This window comes from Scomber japonicus, chromosome 6 (genome assembly GCF_027409825.1).
Source record: "Scomber japonicus isolate fScoJap1 chromosome 6, fScoJap1.pri, whole genome shotgun sequence".
Lineage (NCBI taxonomy): Eukaryota > Metazoa > Chordata > Actinopteri > Scombriformes > Scombridae > Scomber > Scomber japonicus.
This window is the reverse complement of record NC_070583.1, coordinates 11,747,124-11,759,547: the sequence shown is the minus strand read 5'-3', so window position 1 is coordinate 11,759,547 and position 12,424 is coordinate 11,747,124. Positions and strand designations below refer to the sequence as shown.

Genomic DNA, 12,424 nt, shown 5'->3' with positions numbered 1-12,424 from the left:
CTCCTATATATATATGTGTGTGTGTGTGTGTGTGTGTGTGCGCGCGCATGTGTGTGCGCATGTGTGTGCACATGTGTGTGCATGTGTGCTTTATTGTGGCAATTTCCTCTCGGCTCCCTGCCCCTGACTGACGGACACATCCTGTGTTCTCTGTCTTGCCTTATCGCTGCAGATCTATATTAAACAGCGCAGCACAACTAGCGTATCCCTCCACCTCTGCTGTACCTGTCATCTCAGCATCTGCCTAGTTGCCTGCCAGCCTCTCTCACTATCAGGTGTCTATCAAGAACTCCAGCTCATTTCATTTCTTATTCCAGCCCTCATATCATACTTTCCACCCCTTTTCTTATATTAATTTAAGCAAGCCAACCTGGGTGCTGTGTTTGTGAGTGCATGTATATTCCTACTCTCTTTCTCAAACCTGTGGTTGCTGTCATTTTGAGAAATCCTTCATGCCTTTTGCACTGTGATAGCCCTAAATACATCACTGCTGGAGCTCACTTTGACTTTCCACTTTTCTGAGTGCAGCAGAGTTTGACATATCTTTCAACTCGTTTTCTGTGTATCTCCCCTCAGTTCTCTACAGAAATGTTTTCTGACAGTGATCCAGAGGGTCACTCTGTATTATTTGACAGAAAAATCCTGGCATTTACCTCTCTAGCTTGCTCTGTCTGTCCCCTCCCTGTCTCTCCATTTTTCCCCCTCTACCCAGCCTCTCTGCTGATTCCCTGATACTGCCACTGCCTCTGAAGAACAGGAAATGAAACTCTTTTTTCCCTCCGATCTGTCGCTCTCTCCCTTTATCGCACAGAAACCTTGATTCCCAGCTATGGCTGTCTCTCACCCCCCTAATGAACTCATTTTGCACGAAGGGAGAATACCATCTTATCTCTTCAGAGTAGGCCCTCTTCTCTAACACACACTCTCTCTCTCTCTCTTTTCTCCATTTCTCACTACTCCTGCTTTCTTAGCTCATATAATTGTTGCCAAGATACACTGAGAGGTCCTTGATCAGTTGTCTATTCATTACAGGTGAGGACATGATACGGAGAGAGTGGAAAGTTCCTTAACTCTGAAATGCATGGGCTCTTAGTTTGTGTACAGTTTGAGGTGTGTATGACCACAGAACCATAAAATAACAGCTGGTTTATGTTCAAGTCAATGAAAGTGACTCAAGTGAGAGTCCAGTCATATAACAAGAACTTTAAGATGGAGATGAAGTCTTTAGGTTAGTGATTCTAACTCAGATTCACTTGTGTTGAGATCTGGAGATTGTGAAGGCATCTTTCAAACTATCCAGTGACCTTTCGTGCCTTATGCAGAAGCATCTGCATTAGTTATGTTTAAATTGTTCTTTTAACTCATAACCCATTTGTACCTGTATTAAATATACCTCAGTCTCAGTGATAAATGGGTTGGGGATTGGTGGAGATGATGAAGTGAAGTGAAGTGAAAAACAATGACAATATTGATGAGGATGATGCTGAGTGGATGGATTTAGGTACATGCTTTTCCAGTAGATAACTTTTGACTACTGTGGTTCAAAATAGCTGACATATAACATCCACATTTCTTTTCTCACTCAGAATAGAAGGAGAGAGATCTGTAATGAAGGATGGAAGCTGCAGCAGGATAGGACACATGAGCCAGTCAGATGCAGAAGAGGACTGATCAAATGAAGGCTCATCTGGAGGAAGAGGTGATAATATAGGCATTCAGATCTGGAGTCTTAAGAAACGTTGAGGCACGCTCAATGAAGGTCAATGACGCAGTTCAACAATTTTATCAATAAAGTGACAAAAATGATTAACTGACTTAAAGGCGTATCATTGATCATTCTTGTTTTACTTTAAGCCCATTAACTCCAAATTACAATCATCATAATTGTCAATTTTGTTTCATTATTCTCACATACGAAAGTTTCTCTGTAGACATATTTCAGTGCAGCTAATTTTCTTTAATTATATATTAGTCAATTTTTGGCAACTAGGAGTCAGTGGAACAACCTGTAAACACAATATTTCTATAATGTCACTGTATAAAATTGTTATGGTGAACCTGTAACAGTTTCATTAGCATTTATTAAGCATCTGTCTGCGGTTTGACGCAGGTAGTGTACAGTGGCTTTGTCTGAGTTTCAAAGAAAACAAGGCTGGAAATGAATTTGGAGAGCAGTGAGAGTGAACCAAACAGTGAAGGTGTGGCCGTAAAAATGAAAATGAACTAAAAACATTAAAAAGCTCTGCAGAGTTCAAAAGAACTGCAGAGTGGGTGATAATTCTCTCTGAGTCCATCACTACAAGGGATCTCTCCACCATAACACATTGAATTACCATTACAGCATTTAATACAATTTTATAAAAGTCTCTACAATAACAACTACAGTGCCACACAAAATGATAATATACTGTGGTTTGAATATGTCTCATAAGATAAAATAAGAACAAATGAAGATCTTTAATATTCACTGCAATTACCTATTTCAAGTTCATTCCATACTCTACTACAAAACATCAGATTGTGGGTGGGGAATAGTCAATGATGAACACATGTATGCTTTGGGAAATACTTTTGTAATGTCAAGTAAAGGATGTTGCCTTCAATTATAGTTTAACCCCAATTCCCTCTAAGGTCACTCTATATGTCTGAACATGTGACCATGGAAGTGTGATTACAGAAACACAGCTGCTTATTTGCTGTATTAAACGTTTTTTAATCTCTCATCTTGCAAGAATGCCACTTAGATCTTTACATTGAAAAACTAAACTCTCTGGGATGCACACTATAACTGCAAAATATAGAAAAACAAAGCTAAACACACATTGGACAACTCATGGATTGGCAGTTGATGCAGTTGCAATTGATTCTTCCATCTCAGTCTCTCGGGTATGAGTTGATTTTAAATGGGATCATACCCCCCCCTGTTGGTTTGAAAGAGTATCATCACATTATAATCAGAATAGCTGGTTTTGGGAGTTTACCACTGGGGGGGCTGATGCTCCGTGGAGAGGAGATAAGTGAAGGGATTAGTGTGTAGACTGGATGAGAAAAAAAAGGAATGTCAGTAATAGACAATGACAACACTGTGCAGCACTTTTATTTAATTTGCTAGAATAAGTGAATAAATCACTCACTGGATACATAACTCAACAGTGTATGTTAAACTGTAGTGGGGAAGCTGCAAATGAGTGTTCTCTCTGACCAGTAGTGAACCTAAAATGTGAAGTTTGCTTATTATTTTACTCCTCATTCCACATATGTTAAGATAACAGACCCTCATCTCTCTATCAATCACACAAGCACACAAGACACACACACTAGTCTGTGATCCAATCCCTAGTGAGGAGCAGAGCTTTAATTACAAGCGGGACTGTCTTTAGTCCTATTGTCTCTGTTTTGACTAAAGTCCCTGAAGTACAATCATCCTCTTCTCTAATCCTAATCTTGTTTTCTCCTGCACACTATGTCTGTCACCCTCTGCTTCATGTAGCTACTTCTCTGCGGAGGAAGTCACATTTACCCTCAATAAGTGACTTTGCATCAGCTGCTCTTTTGTCATCCATGTAGTCATTCTAACTATTGGAGAGGCTCTGTGGTTTGGATACCCCCCCCCCCCCCCCCCCCAAAAAAAGAGATGAGCCCCCAGATGAGCGCTACCTCCAGCTGAGATGTCATGGATACACATATGCACAGTTTGTCTCCCTTTTCAGTAAACCCAAAGACTTCAACATTTATTTAAAACAAATACATGTAGATTGATAAATCTAAATATACCCATGCAAATGCACAGCTGCTGGCTCTCACACACACACACACACACAGGCCCAATTGGCTACACCCAAATTGCAGGGTGAGATATGGAGGAGGGAGGGTGTGTGAAGGAGTCATCAATCATTCTGCCACTCCTCTATTTGCAATCATTTCTATCATTTGGCTTTTCTATTTTTATCTCTACTTTCACATTTCAGATTTTACAGTCCCCCATCTCTCCATCTTCCACTCCCACCCTCTTCAATCTCAATGAAATTTTTTACCTTTTCTTTATGTTTCCTTAATAATAACCCCTAATATCCCCATCCCCATTTGTCACTATTTTTTTTTGTTTCACACTTTCTTTCTCTTCATCTTATCCAATGTTTTAACACTTAGACTTATTGGATGATCGATAAAAAAAGGAAGGACATGAAAAGGATGGAGGAGGGTAAGGAACACTGAGGAGGACAGGGAGAAGAGGAGGAGGAGGAGGAGGAGGAGGAGGAGGAGGAGGAGGAGGAGGCAATGACCCAGATAATGCAATGAAGTGAATCAAAATGAGACTGCTTTCCTCACATAGACCTCAGCTTCACACCCATCCACGCCTTTCTTCCTGTCTCCAACGCTGGCCTCACCTCTGAGCATCCACTTTGATTATGTGAAATGTTGCTCTTCCAAATAAAACGCCATGACCATGAGAAGTCAGGAGGAAGGTATATGCTTTGTGGCACTTGACGTCAAAACCGCCAAGGCTCCTTGAGCTATAGGTTCTGTTAAGGTGTTGTATATCTCCTCTCGTGACCCTCCTATGACTTCCCTTTCACCATCCTCCACCTCTTGCACACACACACACACACACACACACACACACACACACACACACACACACACACACACACACACACACACACAGACAGACACACACACACACACACACACACACACACACCTCCCCCTGCTTTCACACCCCACCCTCACATTTCATCTCCCAGGAGAGGTGTGTAACTGAAAAACATGGATGCACGGAGATGTAAGGTCAGGTCTCCTCATGCAGCAGATCCTATAGGAACAGAAACGAACACAAGGATGCATTATTCATGATGCTCTATGTCACCTATCTAATATACCTCAGTCTACATTCATACATACACAGTCTCTACAGAGTGGAAGCTGTTTAGTATCTTCACCTACTGATCATTATTATTCTCATCTTAATTGATTGATTGCTATGGACCTTTGGATGAATGGGAGTGCAAGTATTCATTAAGAAGCCAGCAACCGTTTGACAGCTGGTGTCTATGGCGCATGCGCCTGACACCGGCGAGTGATCCCATTAATATTAAGTCAACTGCAATATGAGAAGTTACAAGATTTACCTGTCAAAATAAGAGCACAGGATTGGCCTTTCCCTTTAGGTAACGAATTATTTAAATTGTGGTTTTAATTTGGGTTATTTTAAAGGGAAAACTGTAAGATTAATAATTTTATATCAGACATGTTTGTGCACAGTGGTTTAAGATAATGTTACTATTTTAAATTTTGTTTTGGAATATAGGAATATGCACTACTAAAGCAAATGTGTGGTGGTTCCTGCTTCATTATAGCAGTGGTTCTTAAACTCTAAAACTTGATACTGATACGTACTGAAGTTTACGAGTTGCACATTCATTTAAAAATGTGTTTAATTAACACTGCGAATCTGGATATTTCAGCAGAAATATTGTATAGAATACTAATAACAAACTACAAATAATGATGATGATAATAATAATAATAATAATAATAATAATAATGATGATGATGATGATGATGATGATGATGATGATGATGATCATCATCATCATCATAAACTCAGATTGTGCCTTTTCTGATTGTGACCTTTTGTTCTGAAATTGGACATACCGGAAGTCAGTAGTGATTCTGTTGAGCTTGGCGTCAAGGAGGAGGGAACTAGGCAACGACCAGAGGAATAACCCCGGGAGCTCGGCGGAGTTAATGCCCCAAAACAATGCCTGCTGTCCCGGCCCTTCACTTTCCGAGGTGACCGAAGTGTGAGCAGCAGCAGCCGGGATGGCGCTGGTCACCGTACAACGGTCGCCGACACCCAGCACCACCTCCAGCCCCTCTGTGTCGGTGAGTATCCGTGAACTGGTGTGACATTTGGCTCAGTTTGTCTCCCAGCTTTCACTGCTGGCCGTGTGTGTGTGTGTGTGTGTGTGTGTGTGTGTGTGTGTGTGTGTGTGTTTGTGTGTATGTGCGCGCGCGTGTGTGCATGGGCGGCTAACTCAGCGCCTAGCTTCATCCTGAAACTTAATCTCCCAGTCCCGCTGAGCGATACGGGGCTTGTCTGCCAAGTTATTCAAGTTAACTGGCTCAGCTTCATGTTAAAAAAGTGTCCTTTTTTTTTTTTTGCAAACTCGCATTAATTTAGCAAGCTTAACAGTTGGAGCTCATGTTTGCTAAGTTATCTCACCTGCTCCACCCAGAACCCGAAGTCACTCCAGAGTTTTTGGTTATTATGAGAACATTATAAACATGTAATATGATTCTGTGCCCATATTGGCAGTCATGCCAGTTTCATATCTACTGCATTGACTTCCATTACTGCTGGTTAGTTGGAGTGACAGTGAAGAGAGAGGAGCTGCCTGGAAAGCAGGTTAGTGTGACAGGCCTGTCAGAGCGTGTTGGGCGCAGTGGGACAGTCCTCTTATCCCCTCTGACACTTTGAGGCTTCCCACGTCCGGCCTCAGGCTCTTGACACACAGACCGAGGCATGGATGGTGGTATGGCTGCAATAGATAAGACCTACACTGTAATATGCCTTGACCCAAGGCTATGATGTTTGTATGGGAGAAGATTTCTGTTATACTTTCCTATGCAAAGAACTAGGATGTTAAAAAGTAACATCATGGATTCAGGATTCAGACCTCTGGTTCACCTCTGGACATCTGCGATGACTTTAAGTGCTGCAGGCTGGTCTGTTGGAGAATCACATTGGAACAGCCATGCAAATGAAGATGAATGGATTAGGAAAATCCCCAGCAGAGAGATGTCAACAAACATCAACATCATGTAAAGGCTGGGTGTGGTTGTAAGAACTAGGCTGATGGTTGGGGGGAGAAAATCTAATGAAACAACAACATGAACAGAGTAATTTTACATCACATAAAAAACATCATGTCTCAGCTCAGAGCTTTCATTTGATTATGTCTTTGGAAGACATGTGTGGACACATGACCTTAAAAAATGGACGAGTCTGCCAGAGTGAAAGAAACGACACAGATGAATTTAAGATGGATTTATAAATCTGAGACTCAGTACTGCAGGTTTATAGCTCTGATGGCGGTGAAAAGATCCCAGAGCGAGGTTACCAGCATGCTTGTCATGAGACTCTTGCTGATGGGAAACAGCCATGTGAGCTCCCTTGTGAGATGTCTGGTGCTGCGAGAGGGCAGAAACCTGGGAAAGGCATGAGAAAACAGAGAGGGGTGTGAAGAGAGAAAGAGAGGGTGAAAAGGAGTGGGGAGACAGGAATGAGCTCGAGAAAGAAAGATGAACAGTCATGAGAAGCACAGCTGGACTGCCATCTCCACCTCTGCATATCTCTGATAGGCGTTTTTGCCGGTGTGCTTCCTCCTAACCGTCAGTCAGTGTTTTGCTACGTTGAACACAGGTTTCAAATGACTGACCCATTGATTCTTACAGCTGGTCTTATTTGCCTTCATCACAGTGGGGAGCAGCCACCCTACAGTGGTAGTAGTGTACAGTAATCTGCCTAGCAGCACACCAAATCCCCTGTTCTCATTGGCTATACGACCACTCCCTACACATCCTTGCAGCACCATGGTAACCACAGCGATCAGCCTGTACATTATATCACAGGCATGGCCAGGCTTATTATGGTATGTTGTTTCAATCACATATTGGAAGTATACGTCCCCTACACATCAGTAATGTCGGTGTGAGTGCTCTGCAGAGGGGTAATGGTATACTGGTATCACATTTGCCTTTGAAATCTGCTCAGCTAGCCATTTTGTCTGATATGCATGTGTGTGTGTGTGTGTGTGTGTGTGTGTGTGTGTGTGTGTGTGTGTGTGTGTGTGTGTGTGTGTGTGTGTGTGAGTGTACAAGCCTGCACAGGGAGGGTTTGAGTCTATGCTCGGACTCTCATTTCTCCTGTGTCACCATATTTTGTCTTAAAGGTAGGCTGTTAGATTGCTGATGCAGAGGACATCACTCAGTCAGTCAGCCATCTGCCTCTCCAGACTGGATCAGACTGTGGCGGTGGACAGGAGAACAGATGAACGCCACCTTTCCAACCAAGGACAATATACCGCTCCACCTGACCCCTTCTAACTCTCCCCCTTATCTTCCTCTTTCATCATTATTTATCCGCACCAGCATTAGCATCTTAATTGTATTTCTGTGCACATTTCAGCTCGTTCACGCTGTACGTGTTGTTGCTTCCCTGTGTGTACGTGCGTATTTTGGCCTGTGTAGTAGCCAGGAACCACAGATTGATGAAGAGAAAGTTCCCTGAGTTTTGTGAGGGATTACAGCAAAAGGCCGGGATTAAAACTGTGTGTGTGTGTGTGTGTGTGTGTGTTGGACTGTGTGTGCCGCGTTGGTTTCTTGGTGGGGGAGGGATGATTGCATTTTGGAGTCGCAGCAAAGGGGAAGGGCACGGACAGTCAGTCTGTTTCAGCCTTATCCGTCAGCTAAAATGCCATGCCAGGCTCTGCCTTGTGACTGAAATCACGGATGAAAGACTTGACGCCGCTGCCAGCCAATTTAGTGCTCCTTTAATGGAAGGTTAATTGAGTCTGACTCAGCGGGTGGTCCAAATAGCCTCACAAGTCTCTTCGGTCAAAGCGATAAAATGTGGTCTAGCTGCTGGTAGCGGACTGATGTGAAGTGATGCAGGTGTAGAATGATGGGTTTTCTTTTCTGTCCTCCTGTCTGTCTTTCTAGGAGTCGGGCAGTGCTGAAGATGAGTGTCGCTCCCAGCCCAGAAGGTGAGACCCCTTCCTGTTTTGTCCTCCTGTATCTGCAGTTTCCTGGACTCTCTCATTTACCTCAGCTCTGGAAGCTGTAGTTCGAGAATCTGGCCACTAGGGGGAGGCTGTGCATCACATCAGTATTGCAGTTTTTCCTCGATTGCTTTGCTTGAGCACATTTTGTGTTACAGTTTTTATCACATGAATGCAGTTGTAATATGAGTTTTATACTTTGCAGCACAACACGTCATTTGATTTCCTATAGGCCAACTCACATCAATTAAGCAGTGCATCAGTGCCATCATGATTAAAATCCCCATTATTATTGCTTAAACCAACACTACCAAGTAGAAGGAATGGTGTCATTATGGGTCCAATTAAACAGTGTTTCACATAGGTGAAGTTACATTTCCTCTACAGCTAATTTAATACTATCCATCAAAGCTCATGTCATACACAAGAAGTCAGTATTCAGATTCTCAGTTTATTTTGCACCTTTTCTACCACCATACCTCTATTCAATATACACCTTATTACAACAGTGGTATGAAAGAGAAATGCAAAATGTGAGTTTTTATAGCTATGCACAGCAAGAAACTGTCTCAATAAAAACAAATGATGTAAATTAGGGTTAGGGGTTATATACATATTTTACAGCTGAAATACACAGTACAGTTTCACATAGTCTTTTGAGAGTAACGAGTGTCTTTTGAGGATTGTGCCACGGTCGCTTGGCAGTAATGATTTTCTCTAGCACAAATGGTGTCTTTGTGAGTACTATTGTCAATATTTATGTCTGGCGCTTCATGTCAGAGTTTGGGGTTTGATTTGCATGATTCTACCTTATGGCTGTGGTTGAGTAGATAATTTGCTTTTGACGCACGTATCTGAATCTTTACAAAAGACAAGGACGTCACCACTGTGATTGTCTCTTGTAGATTCAGGTGGCTTTATCACTTTACTGTATCCAGAGCCAAGTCCCTCTGCTCAATGCTAAATGGTAAATAGACTACATTGATATAGAGCCATCCTACTCATCCGACCGGTCAGAGTGCTTTACACTGCATGTCAACATTGACCTATTCACACACATATTCACACACTGTTAGCACAGCCTTTGAGAGCAATTTGGGGTTCAGCATCTTGCCCAAGGACACTTCAACATGTGGATTGGAGGAGCCGGGGATCGCACCGCCATATGGAAAGTTGTTCTTCACTGTACAGATGGCTACTACCCACTTGTTAGGCCTGCATTACTCTAACAGAGTGTCCACGGAGACGGTAGCACACAATGATTAAACAGGGAGTGGAACATCAAAGCCTATACAAGTCATCCCATTTATAATGGACTTTGTAATTGGCTTTTGCAGACTAATCTAAGCTTTGAAGTGCCGTCTAAATAGTCTGACTTCATCATTTGATTTTCTGTGTCAAGCTTTTCATGTATGTTAGATAGAGAGACACTGTATTGATCCTGAGGGAAATGTGGGCATCGAGTAGCTTATAAAAAACATACATTGTACGAAATATCAATACACAAGAGTAAAAGGTAAAAACTTGTCAGTACCTGACAGTTCAGCATCCTACGGTTATTAGTAATGACTCATATTTTGATCTTAATACTGGTTAATACAGCAGGTAGATGGACACTGCAGTAAGACTGGACAGATAAGCTCCCGCTGGGCCAGACTGACAACTCAGACAGTTCATATCTTGCCCTTTGAGGCCGGTGCAGACTGAGGGAAAGATTATCATCCTGTCAGGAGGCTGTAGACATCAGACACAGTGCAGCACTGAATGCTTGGTACAAATGTTTGTCATAAACCCCGCCACATAACAGATAAAACCAGATTTCAACAAGAAGTCTGACTCTCAAATAGATATCTGGATGTCTGCACCGGCATTGTGTCTGTTTTGAATGTTGGTGCTGTAAAGAAGAAGAAGAATTTCGGACACATCTGTGATCCATATTGATAAAATAAACTTAAGACATAATAGAAAATTACAATTATAATACAAGGATAAGACAGCAGAGTTACGGAGTCATGGCAGTATTTCAGCATTAAAGCAGTGCCTCTGCGTCATTTGCTTTTTCTTCACCCTTGGGTTTTGGCTGTGGCCCAGGATCACTCTCACATTTCATTCATGCATGTCTTGGACCCTTTCACACTGCATAAGCCCACTGAGACTGGCCAAATCAAACGCATCTGAAAAAAAAGCCAGTCAGGCTCCCACAGGCCCGGAGTCGTTAGGAGGGCCGTCGTCTCCAGGCCTGAGCTCACTCACACAGCACGATCATGCACAATAACTGTCAGGCCCCAAGTCATTTTTATTCTGCACACACGAATTGGCAAATAAAGCCAAAACATGAGTGAGTTTATTCTCAACAGCATATTGAACTTATTTCATCTACAAATGACTCATAGTTAGAGTGAAGAACATCATCTTGGGTGTCTTTTTCGAATTATATTAAGTCCTCTTACCTTTCCAGTTTGTCCACTCTCTCTACCTTTTAACTGTTTAGCAAAGAGGAAACACCCTTATATAAGCTCACAAATACAAATCATGCCCTCTAAGTATTATGTTCACAGGAACATGCTGTACAGTATGCCTTTCATTTGTCACCATTTTTGTATTTTTTGGCTAAGCACAAGACTGTATTGGTGGTAGCAATGTGCTGAATTTACACAGCTGGATATTAAACAAGGGGGAAAAGAGGCAATAGCACTGATGTGTCACATTATCTGTTGTTTGTATTTAAAAATGTTCAAAAAAGCATTCTACCTCACATTCCTATACTGATATACACTAAAAACTAATCACTTCTTCCTTGTCTTATGGATAACTTTCATTGAAGTGTATTTCCAAATTCTTTAGATATCCTGCTCTCACAAACTGGTCTGACAACATAATGTTGTCAGCAGGAGAAATGATATGGAACACCCTCTCAATCTATGACTTCAGTTACTCATGTTATAAAGCAAGAGCAGTTGGCATGATACACTATAAGCCAAGTGCCTTGTTGAGTACATATAACTCGGAGCAGAGTTGAATTTAACCCACTGTGGAACAGACGAGAAAACATTTTCGGTTATGTCACATATATTTGAAAATTGAAACATGGTGACATGACCCCTGCGAGCCGTTAACACACCCCATTCGTGCCTAAAATAACATGTGGTCCCAATTATCTGTTAGGTAATACAATAAAGAAGAAGCAGCAGCTGGTGAAGTCATACCCACTGATGCGTGTGCGTACACACACACACACGCACACACACACACACACACGGAGCCAGTATTCCCAACAGCATACATCATTATGGTCCTCTTTTACCATTTGGCACTACTCATCTAGCCCGCCATTTGCTCAACGTTTGAACACACACGCACACACACAGACTTGCAGGGTGCAGCCAAAGGCCTTGCTGAGTGACCCTTAATGCGTATTACATAAGAGCTGAGGTCCAATTAACTGTGCGCTCTCCACCCTACATATGGATCCAAGCAGCAGTACGGGCCAATATATTGTATAGGGGCCCACTGAAACTAAGAGCAACTGTGGCTTTCTGCAGCTCAGTAATATTTTCACACTGTATTGTTTTCTCACTTCTCAAAAGACGTTTCTTTCTTTTCTCTCTCTCTCTCTCTCTCTCTCTCTCTCTCTCTCTCTC

The 12,424-nt window shown here is 42.3% G+C and overlaps 1 protein-coding gene across 1 annotated transcript in view; it reads left to right on the top strand.

Annotated features, from left to right (window-relative positions):
• Positions 1 to 5,765: 5,765 nt before the first annotated feature.
• ssh2a (slingshot protein phosphatase 2a) overlaps positions 5,766 to 12,424 on the top strand; it is a 29,065-nt gene continuing 22,406 nt past the window's right edge. The window contains exons 1-2 of the mRNA XM_053320142.1: positions 5,766 to 5,886; positions 8,725 to 8,768. Of these exons, the coding sequence (XP_053176117.1) occupies positions 5,824 to 5,886; positions 8,725 to 8,768 (107 nt within the window). The 5' untranslated portion in view covers positions 5,766 to 5,823. The remainder of the gene's footprint in view (positions 5,887 to 8,724; positions 8,769 to 12,424) is intronic.